This window comes from Ambystoma mexicanum, chromosome 1p, assembly GCF_040938575.1.
Source record: "Ambystoma mexicanum isolate Mex_15411 chromosome 1p, UKY_AmexF1_1, whole genome shotgun sequence".
NCBI classification, from domain to species: Eukaryota; Metazoa; Chordata; class Amphibia; order Caudata; family Ambystomatidae; genus Ambystoma; species Ambystoma mexicanum.
The window spans coordinates 805781628-805802340 of record NC_090921.1 but is presented as its reverse complement, the minus strand read 5'-3'; the positions used below and the strand labels follow the sequence as shown (position 1 = coordinate 805802340).

The 20713-nt window shown below is 44.2% G+C and overlaps 1 protein-coding gene across 2 annotated transcripts in view; it reads left to right on the top strand.

Moving 5' to 3' along the window:
- Window positions 1-20713, top strand: part of LOC138581126 (uncharacterized) — a 250266-nt gene that overhangs the window by 159385 nt on the left and 70168 nt on the right. For both annotated transcript variants that reach the window (XM_069652229.1, XM_069652220.1), the window contains exon 4: window positions 11816-11929. In XM_069652229.1, the coding sequence (XP_069508330.1) occupies window positions 11816-11929 (114 nt within the window). The remainder of the gene's footprint in view (window positions 1-11815; window positions 11930-20713) is intronic.

The following is a 20713-nucleotide window of genomic DNA, read 5'->3' as shown; positions in this document are numbered from 1 at the left end:
TGGTGGAGAAAAACATGAAATTCCCATATCCACTTCCCATATCCTGCTTCTTTACACTGTGTATTAGTTCTCCTTTCTCATAATGCTCTTCTACGTTTTGGGATGATTCTCTTGGCTCATAAAATAACTCTGCTCTGTGTGCCGTTTATTCGGACACATCATGCCCCTCTGTACTGTCTGTAAAATGAATTCTAAGACTTTTCAATCACAGCTTCACAAGCAACAGGTGTTTGGTCTGGCTACAAAAATGGAAAACCATATTACAGGCAAATGTCATCCTGCATCCAGTTATGTGAACTTATTTTTGTAAGCAACATATATTTTCTATGGCTACATTAAGATGACTCACTCAGTTACAAACACTGAAAATACTCTCTTGCCTACAAAGAATTCTAAGACTGTCTACTCAAACAGCAACACATATTTGGTCTGGCCAAAAGAAAATGACTGAGTCAATTAAAATGACTGAAAGAACCCCCTTGCCTGAAAAAACTCTGAGACTTTTCCATTGCAAATAGAATTCTAAAACTTTGTATTCATAACTTCTCAAACAATAAGCATTTGGTCTGGCCAAAAAAGTTGATAATCTGAGTTAAAGACTATAAGGATAATCTCACCCTTCCCCCATTTAGTTATGATCATTTATCTCATCAAAGAATAAGAATTGTTTCTGGTCACACTAAGACAACGTGCTTGGTTACAGCACCTCAATGTACTCTCTTGCCTGAAACAAATAATAAGACTATTCTACTCAACAAAACAATATTTGGTCTAGCCACAAAAAGATGATGCACTCAGTTACGACTGCTCAATGCTCTCACTAACCTGAAAGGAAACCTGAGACTTTTTTGTTTGCAAAAATATTGCTAAAGCTTTTTATATGCAAGTTCACAAGGAACAAAAACGTAATCAGGCGAGTAAAGGGTGGTGCACTGAGTTACAGTAATTGGATATAATCTTCTACTTCCCTCAAAGAATTGCAAGACTTTTATATCTATGAAACATCAAGTATTTGGTCAGACACAAAAGGGGGACACAGTCCTTAATGTCCACAGATTGCGTGTTTCTAAGTTATAATTCTAAGACTTTTTAATCACACATTTTCACATGGTTTGGCTACAAAAAGATGGTGCATCAATTCTCAGTCAACAAACATAATCCCCTCCTGCCTCAAATGAATGATAATAATGCATGTTTATGCAATCAACAAGAATTTGGACTGGCCAAAGAAAAATAGCTTTTTTTCTTTTTCTTTTTTTTCTTTTATTATTGTTATTGGTTTATATAACCTTTAACATAGTTTCAATTCGTCACAGATATTGCAAAACAGAAATGTTCACAGTCCAAGTAAACCAACAAGATCAAAGTGTACACAAGTATATAGAGCTCCTTTACAAATGATACGTTACAGTGCAAAAGCAGAAGTGCAAAAGAGAAAATGTGCAAACTAGATTGTGCAAAAATACAAACATCTGAATGGTAGTAAGAGAGATTACAGTTCACAACGATAAAAGCTTTAGAATTTAAAAATACTAGTTTTATACACTAAAATACAAGTGCAAATTCTCATAAAATAGATGTGCAGGGATACATGGTTCAAGTTATTGAAATAGGAAGACCATCAAAACCTCACATATTACATAACATTAGAGTTGGTAGCAAATAAAGAATTACTTTACTGCATAGTTAAAATCAGATGAGAATAAAACAGAATTATAAATCATGTCACTCTGTCTCCAAAGAATTTAAAGACTATTCCTCACAAACAATAATTATTTGGTTTGGTCAAAAAGAGATAACACACCCAGTTACAGCCACTGAATTAATTTATGTCTAAAAAGAATATTAAGACTCTTAAACACAGCTTCACAAGCAGTGCGTATTTGACAAGCTCACAAAATGTATTTATTTGTATTTATTTTATTTATATCATCCAAATGATTGCATAATGAGTTACAGATGATCTATATAATCTCCTCCTTCCTCCAAAGAATGATGTGACTTTATATATGCAAGGAACAAGTATTTTCTGTAGCACAATGAGACAACACACTCATCTACAGTTACTTAATGCACTCTCTTTGCAAAAAATAGTTTTTATTGTCAGCTTCACAAGTAACAAGTCTGGATGGCACATTGAGTTACAAACACAAAGGGCACGATTCAAAGAAGCGTTCTATAATGGCGCAATCCCATAGGAAACACTCTGTGAATCAGGCCCTAAATGTAATCTGGTGCCTACCTCTGCCTCCAAACAAGCCTGTGGTGTTGTTCTTTGCAATCTTACAATGGCACATGCCGTTATGTCATGCAAGATAAGTAGTAGCCATATAAAACGCCTATCCCATTTCCATTTTTTACCTCTCCCTTAACTAAATCACCTCTTCCTACCTCTTCCTACTTTTCTACCTCTTCCTACTTGAGGAGAACCATCTCCGGTTCCGGAAGAACCTCAAAACCTTCCTCTTTTCTTCTGCCTTTGCTCCCCCTCCACCCCTCTCCACCTCTCCCTTGCTGATCTGTTCTCTCTTGGCACCGTGCACCTGGCCACCCTCTATCCTCCGGTCCCAGGTACCTACTCACCCTGCCACCCTCCCGCATTGCCTCTGGGTCAACCCTTGCACTGGGGTCTGTATCTGTACCCATACAGCCCCCCCCTTTTTGTTCCTGCACTTATCAGACCTACCCTATCTGCTGCCTTAAACCTAGCACTTCCAAATTGCTGGCTGCACTACCACTGTTTGTTGCCTTTATTATGTATTTATTTATTATTATTTATCTGTTTCTCCTCTGCTTCGCACTTTCCACTTCGCCCCCTTCCATACACTTTTCCCCTCCCCCTTTCCCATGCACTTGAGCGTTCTCAATGTCACTGTGCCTAGTAAGATCGCTGTTTTGTTCTCCCCTGTTCCTCTCACTTGCCTTGTCGCGCTCTGAAACACTCGAGTACGTGCGCAATAGAAATAAAATATCAATATCAATATCAACTAAATCCTATCTCTTCCACCGTGTCCCGCAACTGAAGCCCATTCCCTCAACTGACGCACAGCATCCTGTGTTTGCCTACATACGACTGATTCCAAAATTGAGCCTATCATGCCATATTTAAAGTTTTCTGTCTGATCCACTGAAAACATGGGCCTGATCCATTGACAGGGTTCTAGAATGGCTGTTCAGGTGAAACTGCTCAAATTTGGCTGATTTGGTTTGTGGCGAATATGTATACCAGGGCTTACTGACGACACATGCTATGCAGCAGATCGGGAACCCAATGCTCCCAAACCTGTGCTTTGTTACCAGATGGGCACACAAATCAAGCAGGAATTTCACTGAATTCAACAAAGGTACCAGACGTGGACTCAGTGCTCACTGTGCTTATAGAGGCTCAGCTTCACCTCACTGATGATGCCCAACAAGGCTGAAACACGTGTTTGGGGTTTCTGTTGGTACTCTTGTTCAGAGAGGAATTGCCATAGCATTTCGGTGCTGGACTGCCCATGTGGGCGGGACAAAGACTGATATGCAAATGGATATTTCCCATCTGTGAAAGGTACAGTGAGCAAAAAGCAGATGGCTGCGAATTCTGAATGTGGTTAACAACCACTGAACAGGTTATCATGCCTTGTTCTTCCGAGAGAGGTGCGCCTGCTACCTTTGTTGAATTCTTTGAAGGAACTTTGGGTTGGTCACTCTAGGTTACCTGGGGGCAACCAGACGTGGACTCCCTGCTCACTGGGTTTAGAGAGGCTCAGCTTCACCTCACTGATGATGCCCAACAAGGCTGAAACACGTGTATGGGGTTGCTGTTGGTACTCTTGTTCAGAGAGGAATTGCCATAGCATTTCGGTGCTGGACTGCCCATGTGGGCGGGACAAATACTGATATGCAAATGGATATTTCCCATCTGTGAAAGGTACAGTGAGCAAAAAGCAGATGGCTGCGAACTCTCAATGTGGTTAACAAACACTGAACAGGTTATCCTGCCTTGTTCTTCCGAGAGAGGGGTGCCCGCTACCTTTGTTGAATTCTTTGAAGGAACTTTGGGTTGGTCACCCTAGGTTACCTGGGGGCAACCAGACGTGGACTCCCTGCTCACTGGGCTTAGAGAGGCTCAGCTTCACCTCACCGATGATGCCCAACAAGGCTGAAACACGTGTATGAGGTTGCTGTTGGTACTCTTGTTCAGAGAGGAATTGCCATAGCATTTCGGTGCTGTACTGCCCATATGGGCGGGACAAAGACTGATATGCAAATGGATATTTCCCATTTGTGAAAGGTACAGTGAGCAAAAAGCAGATGGCTGCAAACTCTCAATGTGGTTAACAACCACTGAACAGGTTATCATGCCTTGTTCTTCCGAGAGAGGGGCGCCTGCTACCTTTGTTGAATTCTTTGAAGGAACTTGGGGTTGGTCACCCTAGGTTCCCTGGGGGCAACCAGACGTGGACTCCCGGCTCACTGTGCTTAGAGAGGCACAGCTTCACCTCACTGATGATGCCCAACAAGGCTGAAACACGTGTATGAGGTTGCTGTTGGTACTCTTGTTCAGAGAGGAACTGCCATAGCATTTCGGTGATGGACTGCCCATGTGGGCGGGACAAAGACTGATATGCAAACTGATATTTCCCATCTGTGAAAGGTACAGTGAGCAAAAAGCAGATGGCTGCAAACTCTCAATGTGGTTAACAACCACTGAACAGGTTATCATGCCTTGTTCTTCCGAGAGAGGGGCGCCTGCTACCTGTGTTGAATTCTTTGAAGGAACTTGGGGTTGGTCACCCTAGGTTACCTGGGGGCAACCAGACGTGGACTCCCTGCTCACTGTGCTTAGAGAGGCTCAGCTTCACCTCACTGATGATGCCCAACAAGGCTGAAACACGTGTATGGGGTTGCTGTTGGTACTCTTGTTCAGAGAGGAATTGCCATAGCATTTCGTTGCTGGACTGCCCATGTGGGCATGACAAAGACTGATATGCAAATGGATATTTCCCATCTGTGAAAGGTACAGTGAGCAAAAAGCAGATGGCTGCGAACTCTCAATGTGGTTAACAACCACTGAACAGGTTATCATGCCTTGTTCTTCCGAGAGAGGGGCGCCTGCTACCTTTGTTGAATTCTTTGAAGGAACTTGGGGTTGGTCACCCTAGGTTACCGGGGGGCAACCAGACGTGGACTCCCTGCTCACTGCGCTTAGAGAGGCTCAGCTTCACCTCACCGATGATGCCCAACAAGGCTGAAACACGTGTATGGGGTTGCTGTTGGTACTCTCGTTCAGAGAGGAATTGCAGTAGCATTTCGGTGCTGGACTGCCCATGTGGGCGGGACAAACACTGATATGCAAATGGATATTTCCCATCTGTGAAAGGTACAGTGAGCAAAAAGCAGATGGCTGCGATCTCTCAATGTGGTTAACAACCACTGAACAGGTTATCATGCCTTGTTCTTCCGAGAGAGGGTCACCTGCTACCTTTGTTGAACAGGAATTTCACTGACACCACTTTGTAGGGATGCTTCTTTCCTCATAGCTGTAGGAGCGAGCAGAGGCTTCCCAAAGCTGCAGATGAATGCCCAACTGATGAAATGATACAGAATAACCTATGTTACTTGGAAGCAGTATTTGACAGCAGAGACCTGGTACATTTGCAGTCAGGCGTAGCCAGGTCCCCGCCTCCAAATGTTCACCCTTTGCACGGCGGAGGGCAAATGTGCAGGGCTTTCTCCATTGTGCATATTTAATGCTGACCTTGGTGCATCCATGGCATACTGACCTCACTGCATCCATTAAATGTTAACCTCAGAGTGACCACTGAATGTTGATCACACTGTTCCTAGCGAATGCTGACCTTATTGTGTATTTTGAATGCTAACCACAAGTGGCCTCATGATAATTTGAGTGGCCATTTTAGCATAAATGCTGGCAGCGGAAAATAACACCTCTGCTGTGTTATTTATGCACGTCCACCCTACTCAGAGTCTACCAGTGAGGGAGGTCTTCTTTCTGTAATACGTCTAGTGGTATTGCAGAAATACCTCCTCCACCACCTCTGACGCACTTTAAAAAGAAAATGTGAAGCACGATATCACCTTAAATGTGATGTTGAAAATGGATACTGCACAAAAGTGGTTTGTAGCAGGCTTAACTCGTTCTTGCAAAGTGTCTAGTTCTCTGGTGTGCCACGATGAGGCTGCAGGCAGTCTGGTACAGTTCACTTTTTTCCTTATTTAACCAGGTTACACCTTCAATACTTTATAAAATGAGTATTAAGTAACTATATATAATAACAACAATAATAATAATAATAATAATAATAATAATAATAATAATAATAATAATAATAATAATAATAATAATAATGGTGGAACCCACCTACCCATTCATCCTGCGCAATCAAAAAGGGGCAACTGGCATCCTCAGAACCTTCAAAATTAACAAGAACCCAGGGTACCACTTACCATCTAGGCAGCAACATAACCAGGGGTGCACTGGGAGACAAAAGAGGGGCCAGAAATAATTTTCAAAGTGTCCCCATAGTACACATTTTCAGCAAGAGCAGCCCATTTCCTATGAGAAAAAGTGGAAATAAAATTGGTTACCACACAAAAGATGCCTCGGGTGCAGGAGACTCCAGGGATAATCTCCAGAATTCTCTTTAGGCCAATCCCACTGGACATAACGCACACTGTTAATCAAGCAAGCCCATTCTTGCAGGCTACCACACACCTACCACACACCTCCCTGCTTTGAAAATCTGGACTCCCACGTAAACACTAAAGGCCTGATTCACAGAACATTTTCCTAGAAGATTGCGCCATTATAAAACGCTTCTGTGAATTAGGCCCGACACATAAATCATAGATGTACTTCCCATATACTGTCATTGATCCTTAGCAAAAAAGGAAATCAAAGGTCCCTCCAGTTTGCAACTTTGAGCAAATGAGTAACCTACACTAGAGCCATAGGGTTACATAAACAACGATGAGTACTCAAAATATTACGATAAATACAAAAGGCTCCCGCACCCGAGTATGTTGACCCACAGTACCTCTTATTCTGGTACCTTATCTTCTTAGTAAGGACCATGACATTTCTATATATGGTGCAGTCAAGACGTCTCGAACAAAAAGTAACTATGTCAACTAATAATATTAAGTGTCTCTGTATCATTGCAGGAACACCGTTTAACATATCTGGCCACAGCCAAATTATTGCAGAATAAATTAAAAAAGTCAAAACGTGGCTATTGACAATTATATAGACCAAAAAAGGATACTCGCCGCCATGAAGAAATCTGTTTTATCTTCTAACTTTACATTATCGGTCTGGAACTACCTACAGGTTGCTAAGGTAGAGAAATGCCACTCGATCAAATGTCTGCATATATTTCATTTGGATTATGTCATCACGAGTACAGCGTGTGACATCACTATATCTGTGGTCCTGAAAAAACGCATTGCGAAAGCACTGTAATACTTTCATTATAGTGATGATAACAGTAATTGCTAGTTAGCAACTCCCAATAAAGGTATTTACAATTTGTGCAATACCCAGTTATCAGAAAGAAAATAAATAAACTGTGTTCATAAAAAATGGTTTGAGAAGGGTTCATGCATGTAATAGAATGATTACAATATAATGAAACATATTTCATAACAATATATACATATTATGCCTTTACGCTAGCGCAAGGCATAGTTAAGGTTAAGACGAAGTCTCTATTGAGTTTCAGAAAATGACTTTTCTCAATAACTTTCAAATGCTTGCATGAAAAAATCTAAAACTATTGCAGAGTAATATTTCGAGGCATGCATGCAAAATCTCTTATTTGTACAATAAGGGCATAGCTTAAAATTTTTTTTCTTTTATCATGTTTTGAACAGCTTTTAACATGGGGATTCCCCATATGGAAAAAAACATTTGCCACAATTATCTCAAAGTAGCTCCTTCGATTTTCCTAATTATTTGCAGGCACCTAGATTTTGTCTGGAATTGATGTACTTTTCATTTGAAAATGTACACCTTAGGAGGCATACAATGAATGGGCAGAATGGAGGTACATGTTATATTAAAACCCTACCATGTGAAATTAACATTGTGTATATGAACAATAATAAGGTGCTCCTATGACATGCACACCTAATAGGCATGCACTTTATACAAATAACATGTAGATGTACGACGAGTGCACCTAGAGCATTTGGACCTAGGACACATGCACCTATGAGGCATGCTCCTAAGACTCATGTTCCGATGATACACACCCTACCACACATGCTCCTACTACACACACTCTTACGACACATACTCTAATGACATACACTCCTACAACACATGATCAATGATATGCGCTGCTGTAACACATGCCCCTACAACACATTCTCCTAGAATATATGTTCTGATGACAATTACACATGCATCTACTACACATAACATGTGGATGTACAACAGATGCTCTTATGACACGTTACCACCATGCACACTCTTACAATGCACACTTACCACACACTCCTACAACACACACTCCTACAACACAAGCTCCTACAACATGTGCTCCTATGGGACATGTAGCTACAACACCTGCTCCTACTACACAAACACACACACACACACACACACACTCCTATGACACATGCTCTTAGAACATGTGATGCTACACCACACGGTCCTATGGCACACATTCTTACAACACATAATCCTACCACACAGGCGCCTACAGCATGAACTTCAATCATGGCCATCGGGTGTATGAGTTTACAAAGAGAGCATGAGTTTTACTGTTTGAACATTATACAATTAACATCTACAAAGGCAAAGTCACAGCTAACATTCATGTCAATTTGAAAGTGATGGAATAAATGTACACTTTTCACACAAACTGTTACAGAGTGTATGACTTTTAGAATTCATACATTAAATAATGAACATGTAAAAATGTACATCAAAGGCAAGTGACAGCTAACTTTGATTTCAGTTTTAATGTGATGGAATAAATGTACACCTTTACACTATTCATGAAAAACTTTACACTTTTCATACGAAAATGCACACAATAGGAAGCATAAAACACATGAGCAGAATGGAAGTACATTTTATTTTAAAAACCTACGCATGCATTTGAGATATTAACATTGTGTATATTAACACTAATAACACAAACACTTACTATGCACCATTGTCATTATATTATTTTATATTTATTTATTTTATTTGAACAATTTGAAAGTGTATCAGGTGTCAACATAGATGAAAAATCACAAAGTAAACAATTTAGGAGGATAAAAGATAGTCTTTGAGGAAGGTTTTAAAAAGAGAAAAAGTGTCAAGAGAATGAAGAGCAAATGGGAGCAGATTCCAGTGTAGCAGGGCTAGGAGAACAAAGGGGTGAAAGTGGGACTGGCCATGGAGTTCAGGGGGGTTATGGACAGTAAGAAGGAAATGGAACTGTGAGCAAAGAGAATAAGTAGTGGAATAGAAATACACAAGAGAGACAGGGGGAGATTATGACTGGAAGACTAGGAAGAGAACATTAAACTTGAGTTGAGAGTAAAATGGAAGCCATCAGAGTGAAGACAGATCAGGAGAGATAGAGTCATGGAAGGACAGTGAAAATAAGAGACACATTGAAGAGTGGTATATAGATCTAAGAGTGCTTAAGCAAGAGACAGAAAGACCAACAAGTCGTCAAGAGTAGTAGAAAAGACATGAGAATGTTAGAGAAGAAATTAAAAGCTTAGCACCATGGAAAGAGAGAAAAGGTTGTGCTTTATGGATATTGAAAAGGTGAGCTCTGCAGGAGCGAGAAAGAGAGAAAATATGATGAGTAAAGGAAAAGGAGGGATATAGGCACACTCCAAGATTACGAGCAGTAGTCTAGATAGACAGACCAGATGGTGGAAATGAGATATACAAGGAGGGATAGAAGGAGGTGGAAAGAAAAGAAACTCAGTTTTGGAGGAATTTAACACAAGATATTGGCAAGTCATGATTGAATGGCCAGCAGACATAAATATATGGTAGCATGAATCACAGGAGAGGAAAAGGATAGAATAAGCTGGGTGTCGTCAGCATAGAATGAGTGGGATAGTCAGAAGGAAGAGATAATAGACACAAGGGGACAAGTAAGGAGGGGGAAGATACGGGGGCCCAGGATCGAGCCTTGTAGAACATTGTGATGGGTAGGTAGGGTTGGAGAGATATCGCCCTCACAGGAGACAGAGTATGTGCCATTTGAACGGTAGGATTCAAATCTATTAAGAACAGAGCCGGAGAAGGCTGGAGAGGAAAGGGAGGAAAGTATTGAAAACTGCTGATAGAACAAGGAGAATTAAAGGTGAGGAGAATTTAGCATATCAAGCAGAAAGGAGAGAGTTACTCACTGAAAGTACAGCAGTCTCAGAGGAATGATGAGAGCAGAAGCCAGATTGGAAGTAGGAAGTCATAAAAGATGATGCTTGAGAATAGACAGCACACTCCAAGAGCTTATAAAGGTGTAGGATAAAGGATTTGAGATGAAAGTTAGATGAAAGAGAGGGGTTCAGAGAGGCCCTTTTCAGAAGGGCAAAATAGTAGGCATGTTTAAAGGACGAAGGAAAGACAAAGGTTGAAAGACAAGTGTTAAACTGAGTTTTTTTTAAAGGAAGTGGAAAGGATAGACCTTTATGATGGTCGAAGAGTCAGAAGGAGCAAGAGACTTTTGCCAGCAGTGTTCAGCCTGACAGAGATTGCCCTGGAAGGAGCAAAGCTGCACGGTGAGCCTAGGATGAGTTTTGCCGTGCTGCCATACTCTAAATAAAGCAAGTTGCGCAGTAATAGTATCCAAATTCAAACAGTAGTCCCAGAAGGAATCCGCAGTAATTTCCTCGTAGCTGTGGACAAATCTACCCAGCATGCACAAATACAAAGGCCCCAAGGTGGCACATTGCATTAGTACATGTCTAGCAGATTCCACTTTTCCTACTATACCACAGATATGGCAATGCCTGCTCTAGTGCTACCTTTGTACGGGGCAGCTATTACCGATAGTTGATTTGTACGGAGTTTCAGGGCACAGTATCAGGTAAGGCTTGAGTATAGATTTGAGTTTCAGAGATATAGTACTGTATCTACATATCAACAACATTCTTCCTCTCGGTGTGTAAGGGCCTACCCTCCAAAAGGGCATCGCTCTTATTAATAGAAGCACAGTATTCACGTCAAAGGGTAACGCATCCTCATATTAGTGTTAATGTGAGTGCAGTGTCTGCTCATGCCACCCAGGGTGCTTGTTCACATCTGCTAGGCCACAGGTCATCAGTTATCCAGAAAGTCTAGGTCCCCACTATGTGTTCATCCCACATGCAGCACTGGCTACCAGAAGAGCGACAACGTGAGCCTACAGATCATGGCCTTTGGAAAAAAAACTAAACACGTGGTAAACAATTCTTGCAGGCATCATAGCTCTTATAATAATTCATTATTGTTGGGTTGAGATACATAACTTACCAACTTGAGTTCATAATTGCATATTTTCTTGTCAAGAGACATTTGTGGCTAAAATGTTAGATTTTGGTCAAACATCATGAGCAGGTTGTGTTCCTTCCCGATAGACACCAGTGTGACGCTCAGTGGCCGGGATTGGACACCACCATGTGTGCGCTGGAGATGATTCATGGTGTCACCATGTCTGTTTTGGAACCAGGGAAATTTGAGTTGGCAGAAAGAGGGTGGTGGGAGATTATGTACCAGAATTAAGACTGGGGTTGTGCACATTTGATGCATTTGTGCATGCAGGCCTGTATATGTAGGTTGGTTAATATTTCATCCGTGTCCTCTCCGCAGCTGCCCCATCTGGTGATGTCATTGGCTGTGTGGCTGCTTTCGTGGCTCGGACCCTCCTCCTGCTGCTGACTCTGTCATGGATCCTGTATAGGGTTTACCGGAGCGCTGATAAAGGTACTGCATCTCCACTGAGGGCAATGGCCGGAAGCTGAGGGGAGTGGGCCATTTCATGTAGGGATGGGTTCGGAAAACAATAACAAAGGCAGCCTCTTTTAATTAAAATGCTTGTGGGTCGGGCAACCTGACAGGACGCTCGTATCCCCTCTTAGAACGATTCAGATGCAAAACAAAAGCAATTCTCAAACATCATGTTTCTATACATTTTGGGACTATTTCTTTCCTAAACTTTTTGTTTTGCTTTTTTTTTGTAACTGATTTTATACCCTGTAACACCGAAATGCATTGCCAGTTAGTCCTCGGGTATCACTACTCTCGAGTGTCAACTGCGTCACACGGAAAACTCCCAGAAGAGGTGTGACAAACATATTTGCTGAAAATATTTGAGAGAGGTCTGTTTTCGGATGGCAAAGCTGGGTGTAAAGTGCCAGTTTTTAGATATTGGCAGAATTGAGGCATTTTCTTTAGTTCTATGGGTGCAAAAAAAGCCAGTAAAAAGTTGCATGGCCAAGCCTTCTGCTCATGCCTTCATTCTAGTGGGGAAACATATTGGATCAGTGCTTTCAAGAGGCAGTATAGGAATGCTCTTTAATGTCGAGTCTTTCTTTCATTGCTTTTATTTAACTTCTGCCTACTGCCTCATGGTGCCTTTGGAGTAACCATGAAATGTCACCGTGCGTGACTGGCTATGATGGGGTTATTCGTTGCTTTTAATACTATTTGAGATGCTTTTAATCCCACTAGTTTAAGCAAACTCTGAACCATTGAATTTCGGAAGATTTTAAAGTTTGTCCAACATTTTCAGTAAATTGCCGTGGAAAAGTTCGAGCAGGAGGGCCATGTAGGTGATGAGGTCGGGGCGCCATCCCCCACACAGCCCTGAGGCAGGCTGGACACAGTAGGGGGCTGGGCCAAGTTTTCGAGCAAGGAAATATTTCTAGCTGGGCTGGCCTTGTACTACAAATAGAAAATAGTATTCCTATTACAATGCCAAGCAAGATCACAAATATCACTTAATGAATTATATATATTGTACTGTGTATCATATTTTTCCATTATCGAGCACACATATCTAAGAACACAAAATATTGTTTTCTTTATAAAACAGTGATGTCGCAATATACCACATAAATCAAATCACATAGATTAATTTCGGGTCGTTACGTCCATAAAACCATCATTATCACATTTCATAAAACACAGAATTCATATAAAAATAAGCTTCAAATGCACCAAAATCACATTCTAAAACACACAATGCAGTAATATTGTATCTGCGTCAATTCCCTCAATAATCACATTGCATCAGACACATAGTTCATATATAACACCAGCTTAAAGTACAACAAAATCGCAGACTAAGAACACACGACGTAAAAAGATTGCGTCAGCGTCAAGTGACAGCTCTCACGGTTACATCAAACATCATCTCCCCCAGCAATTCGGGCTTGCAGGTGAGCTTACTTATGTCTAGTTAGGCTAGCTGCCTCCCGCCCTGCGTTACACACAAAATGTCGCTTCGTTTACAACAGCCCAACAGCCCAACATCCCCAGGCCAAATCACCCTCTGCAGCTGACAGAAACAGATGTGTATTAGTGCTGTGACGTTTCTCGCGAATTTAAATTGTCCCAGGAGGGAATGCAGAGAGGGAATCTTTGAAGTGACACGTAACATGAAGAGATATGTTTCTTTCAAGGTTTTTCTTTGGCGCCGGCGGCAGATACAGGGAGCACCAAGGTAAGAGATAACTACCCAAGCAATCCTTCCATATGAGTGGCAATACAGCTTCATCTCTACAGTGCACCATGTTCCGCCCTGGCAGTGGTGTAGTTAGAATGTCACTTCATGCCGTGCCTGTGAAATATACGCTTCAGGATACGGTTGGAGTCCCGTTGAAATAAGTAAAATAAGGGAGCTACGGTCATTATTTTGGAGTGTTTTCATTTTCTCTCGTGGACCAGATGGACTTTGAGCTTTTATAGATTATCTTAATTTCTTAACTGCATAGTAAATAACACATAACTAAACGTTACTTCTTATTATCACCATAGGTGGGGAAGCCAGCCAATCAGGAGGCCAGGAACACGGGCTACGCAAGCCATATTCCGCCCACCCCGGGCCCTTTTTTAAATAATCCCCCCTCCTCACTTACTTCATTGCGGAGGAGAAACTCGCTGTCACCGCTGCTTCCTTCTTCCTCTTTCTTCATGCGTGAGGCTGCCATAGAAAGGCACATGGTGCCCTGTCCATAGCAGCCATCTTTGAACACTCTTTTCACGTTGGAATGGGTGCTTAACACCATATTATTGACTGTGTAAGGCTGAAAGACAGAAAAGATTCTCCCAGAATTCTAACATAGGCATGTAGATTCCAGAAAGTTCTTTATGGATCAATATATGTGACCTTGGCCCACATTGGATTAGCCCTCTGGCCTCCCTTCACCGGTCCCTCCCAATGCCTCTCTTTCTGTATTCACCCTTTTTTACCAGCTTTTCAGTGCTTGGTAGCTAGGTTGAATGTTTACACTCAACAACTGTTGAGTGTAAACATTCTAAAGCTAGTAATGCATACAAGCTACCGCCTACTTTTCTTACCCAAATGGTTCAGTCACACTGTTATTTCGTAAAAAAATGCTGACATAATGCTTTCAATCATGTTCTGTAACTACAAGCATTGCTGGCAAGTGTACATTTTCATTCCTGCACAGTTTATGAATACAAGACAAAGGGGGTCATTACAAGGTTGGAGGTAATGAAGAAACAATGCCGGTAAAGGATCACCGGCATCGCATAGCGCTCCGGACTATTCCTATCCAAGAACCCAGTATTAGAGACGCCGCTAATAACGGTGCCGCTAATAGCGGCATGGGCGCGGGCACGCAGCCCTTCAGGCCGGCAATACCGGGATGCCGCTAACAGGAGGACATCACAAGTGAGGTGGAAATGCAAATACCGGCTTCAAGAAGGCGCTAATATGGTATACTGGCATGCCGGCAATACCGGCATCGCAAAGCACCCGTAAACTGCTATGTGCAGTGTTCCCAACTGCCACAGGTGCACACAATCAGCACAGGTGGAGGCAATGGAGACTGGTCCAGCAAAAAAGGAGCACACCCACACACCACACCCCTTCCCACACCAAAATGATTCCACTAGTAGTAGCAATACTGGGGCTGGAGGACATGCTTGCATTGCTACACCAGCAACAACAATGACAACAGCACGCACCACAGAGGAGACGCAGGAGGAGAAGAAGGGTGAGACAGACTCAGCATACCCCACCAGTGCAGCCAGTGGTACCACGCAGGCAGCCCCCAATCCCTCGCATCAGAGCCAATCCATTCAACCTAACCTCTGAGCAGGTCCACACCCTGTACCGTCTGGACCGGGACACCATCACCACCATTGTGGACATGATACACGACGACATAGTCAGCCTCATTGAAATATGCACCACCATCCCCCCTTTACTGAAGGTAGTGTTGGTGCTCCACTTCCTTGCCACAGGCACCTACCAGCACACAGTGGGGCACATGCTGGCATATCACAACCCTTATTTTCTCGCATACTGAACCAAGTGCTGGATGCCCTCCTGAAGCACACAAGGGACTACATATCCCTACCACGGACTCCCCAGGAGATTTTTGATACAAAAGTTGGCTTCCATGCACTGACAGGCATGCCAAATTGTATTGGTGCCCTCGACCGCACCCACGTGGAGTTGGTGGTCCCGCATGCCATGGAGTTGGTGTACCACAATCGCAAGCAATACCACTCCATCAATGTACAGATGGTATGTGACGCCAGCAAGATTATCACACATTGTTGTGCCCAATTTCCCGGATCAACTCATGACTCAATGGTCCTGCGGAACTCCACGCCACCATGCTACATGGAGTGACAAGCAGGACAATGTGCCTGGCTGCCTGGTAAGTTGCATGACAGGCACATGGCAGTGTAATGCAGGGGGGGGAGGTGCACACACTACCATGGGTTCATTGTTGTTGTGACAGCACGATGTGCACATCCCAAAACACTGTGCCCTAAAGCATGCCAAACTGAACAAGACGACAAAATCCCATAGCAATGAAGTAAACTGCACACCTATCACAACATGGAAAATTGAAAACCACCCCACATCCCACAACACGTGCACCCATCATCGTACCTCACCCTCTGTAAAACAATCCAGCAACATGCTGTGAATATTCACTATGTAAATGTCTGCAGCAAATCACCACACAGGACAAGCATCCATGGGAGTGCACTGAACAAAACCACCAAGGGAATCCACTGCTTGTCACAGAGCCGCCACCACCACAGAAGTGCAGCATGTCACCATGGGAATATTCAGCACTGAATGGCAAATAATGCACAGACTACTGCCAACGCTGCCAGTTAGAAAATCATACAGAACAGTACACATCACATATTTAACACAAACACAGCGGTATGCTTCCACAATGCATGAGCAACATCAAGGCAGTGTACACCATGTATCATCTTGAAGATGCCACCCACACCATAAATCCATGGCACAGAACACATTGAGGGCATGAAAAATGTGTGCATACAACCAGGGACATGTGCATGTGACCAACAATTATCTGCAGGCATGTGTGACAAGTACAGCTGTCCATCATGAATCGATTAACATATACCTTTTATTTCCTCTCCTGCAGGTGATAGTGGCTATCCCTTGAAGCCATGGCTCCTCACCCCTGTCCGAAACCCATAAAACAGGCATGAGGAGGACTACAATCGTTCACATACCCGTACCCGTGTGGTCATCGAGCAGACCTTTGGCCTGTTGAAGGCACGGTTTTGCTGCCTTAGCCGGTCGGGTGGGGCACTCCTCTACAGCCATGAGAAGGTGGCCAAGATCATCATGGCATGTGTCATGGTGCAAAACATGTGTATCCGACGGAACGTACCCTTGCCCCCTGACATTGAACTGCAGCCACCTGGTGATGATGAAGGGGATGAAGAAGATGTGGGTGCACATCACCGCGGTGCCGATGCACAGGAGTGACGTGCTGAGCGTCAGTCAGTGATTGCACAATATTTCTAATACACATTGGTGCAGAGGGTGACATGAAAGTGGGACAGAGGGCACTGGGCGTGGGAGTACATGTACACTATGCACTGTATATCAATAAATTAAACATATGCAATAAGGAATGTCCACTCAAGATTTCTTTTTACACAACGGGTGTATTAAACTGTCCAATGGAATTAAGTGCTCAAACCCTCCACCCCACACACCCTCTCCCCCCTCCCACTCCCCCCCACACACCCTCTTCTCCCTCCCCCTCTCCCCACAACTCCCCCACGCATGGTGTCCAAGCAAATGCTTCATGTGTCTGCGTCCATTGCTTTAATCAGCTGCCCCATCTACATTCTTCCACTTCCTGCATCTGGTGGTGGCATGTTCGATCGGCGCAAGGTGCACACTGACCTGCGTAGGGGGGTGGTTTGGGAGGAGCTTGAAGAGGAAGGGGTGGCCGTTGCTCCAGTCCGGGGGCCGGACGCTCAGCCTCCAAGGAATCCACTTTGCAGGAGAGGACCTGCCTCAGAGCAGACACCTCCTCGCATATTCTTGTAGTGCTTGCCTCAATGGCCTGCCTCAGGGTCGCAGTGTTGTCGTGCCCCTCCTGCCTTGCCTGGGCACTGTCTGCAACAAACTGACTCCCTAGGGCTGTGAGCTCCTCCTGGCGCTGCATTGCATGCCCTATCTGCTGCACCCCCGCCTGTACACCAGTGCGGGTGGAGGGTGCATGCGTAACATCCACAAATCCATGTGGGTCCTCTGTGGGACTCATGCTCCCTTGTATGGCCTCCCCTCCAGACTGCTCCGGTGTGGTGTCATGGTCTGAGTACACAGGTGTGACCTGGGTTGATGGTGTGGGACTGGGTGTTGTAGGCATGTCCAAGGAGTCGTCCTCGACAGGAACACACAGCTGGCCCTGCACGTCATCGTCTGTGTGGGGTGCTGTAGCTGCCGTCTCCGCAACAGAGCTGTTCTCTGCTGAATGTGCCCCATCACCCACTGTCTCCTGTGCATGTGACACAGGTGTTGTGGGGACTGTAGCAATGGGCCTTAGCGGCACCAGTGCTATGGCATCCTGTGCTGTTTGCCCCTTCAGTGCCTGTCATGGCTTCGCTGGGCCTTTTGATGTGGAAGGCCTGTTGCCTTCTTCCCTGGCTCTCTTCAGGGGAGTTGTTGCCTCTGGGGGGGGAGTCCCTGGCCTCGCTGTCAGGACCTGATCCTGTGGGGGACCAAGAGAGGGACGGCATAAGTGATGGTTTGGCAAGCATCATGCATACATTGGTATCATTGCTCTTCTACACATTAGAAGGGATTAGGCAGTGGAGTTTTGATGATCACGTTGCTTGCTACATGTGTGGAGCATGCAGGCATCCATCAGGGTCACTCATGTTGGAGCTGGCGTATGCTATGTGACATGCATTTCTGTTGTGGACTGTGTGCAGTGTGACTTATGCCATTTTCATAGTTGTGTGGTGTGTGTCAGGTATGGCATTGGCATGCTGCATGCATGTGCATGTGCCTGTGCTGCGGATGGCATCTAGGCAGGGATGTGTCAATGTGTATGTATTGGGCCATGCGTTGCCTCTTTGGACGGACAAATTGGTGGACTATCATCATACTTAGCATTACAGTGTTTTCTTAGGACACTCACCTCTATCCGCCGATGAGGTGGCGCCACGTTCCATCTCGCCCACACCTTCTATGGCCTCAATGCCAATCATGCTGGCCCAGATCTACTCCCACCGGCTTAGCTTGATGGGCGAGCTAGTACCCATGGCCTGGCTCCGGTTTGCAGACAGAATGTTCTTGACTCTCAGGCGCAGGTCGTCCCATCGCTTGCGAACGTCCTTGATTGTGTGGGGGGTGTTGCCTACGGCACTGACTTTTTGGGCAACAAGTTTCCAGATCTCTTTCTTCTTTACCTGTGCCTCTCTCTTGAGGCTTTTGGCAAAAACAACCTCTGCATTGTCTGCCAGTGTCTCAGCCAGCATAGTTAATTCGTCCTCATTGAAGCATTCTTTGCGCAGCCGGGATGCACCTTTTTTTACAGCCTTGGGCATGATGCTGTTGGTGAAGGTTGATATCTGTAGTCAGAAATATGCTCCAGGTCCTGTGTAGTGAGGATGGCAATGGGTTGTGTTTTTCAAGATGGCCGCTGTGCTCTTTCCCATTCCTGGGCGATGACGCTCCTTCCGGTTCCGCTAATAGCGTATCCATTGATGCCGGTAGTGCTGTCTGCGCTTTCCATGATGCGGCTAAGGGCCATTTTCTGGACTTTAGCGGCATGCCGGTAATGTCGTTACCGGCATGGCGCAAAGCTCGTGCACACGAACTCGTAATAGCTCTCTATTAGCGGGCTCTTTACTACATGGACACGGTATTTGCTCCATGCCGGTAAGGACTGTTACTTACCTCCAACCTCGTAATGACCCCCAAAGTGTACGAGTATGCAATATGATGTGAACCTTAAAGTCAAGCCTTGCAGATTATTTCACACTGGGCAAGGGGGCAAGGGGCAGCCTGGGATCCTGCTCAATAAGTTGTATTATAAGGGGCTCATTACAAGTTTCGTAGTATCCTGCCGGTAAATCTGCGGAGATACCAACAAACCGTATTACCGTACCAACACTTGGTTTGGTGGTATTACCGCTGGATTACAAGTGGCAGTGCCAGTGTTAGTCCCCATTCATTTTGTGTTCATAGGACTCTATGGGGCATTTTGCTGGAATTACCATGCTGTAATTCTGGCGCTAGTATTTCCGGCAAAATTGTATGGAAAGTTGGCGGATTTACCTCCAGCTCACAGCTGGCAGTGAATCCTCCAACTTACTGGCAAACTTGTAGATGACCGGTGCCGTAATGTGCCAGTCTTACTTTATACCAGCATGTTATTACTGCACCGGCTAACTTGCAATGAGCCCAGAAGAGCCTGAGTGGGTTATTTCTGGGGGATTCTTACATTCTTACATTCATTCTTTAGAGACAGTATGCATGCAACCTACTCAGCATCATGTAAATACAATTTGCAAATAAATAAGATGGTTTAATGTACTTGTGTGCATCAAACAAGCAACTATGCACCCTCATCATCTGCCAGGAGCAACTCTGAACATAACTCAGCTGAGAATGTCATGTTGGGCAATGAGGGTGGGCCTGGCCCTTCCTGTCACACCCTGTCTATGCCATAGAGTGCAGTGGTTTTATTCATCAAACAAATGAATCTATGAATTGTAGTCTTAAGATCAATTTGGTTCCATGTGAATATCTTGCCTGCAAAATGACCTCAGGGGGCGATTTTATTTTCGTGACCCCTAAAATACATTCCCAACATATTCAGGAGGGGTGTCATTTACGATTCTGAACTCCAATCCTAGACTACTTGGGGAAAGTGATAGATTTAGTCAGGGTGCACATTTGGGGAATTGTCGCCTCCCTGGTGACATTTCCCTTAACAGGATTTTCACTGATAGCCAATAATTGTTGACAAAACCCCCACATAGTCATATGGTCACCCTACACACCTGGATTATTATTTTCATGCCTGGACAATGCCGTGAAGTATGGTTTCGCAAATGCAAGTCCTCCCCACATTGGTCTTTCCCCTTCCAGTTTACTGACCCAACCACCCCCTGCCAGAGGCAATGATGCCTTTTTTGGTGACCCCTTATGGGACACAATCTCTGGTATTCCTCTGTCTCACCACCATGCCAAGCCCTTATTGTGTATTTTAA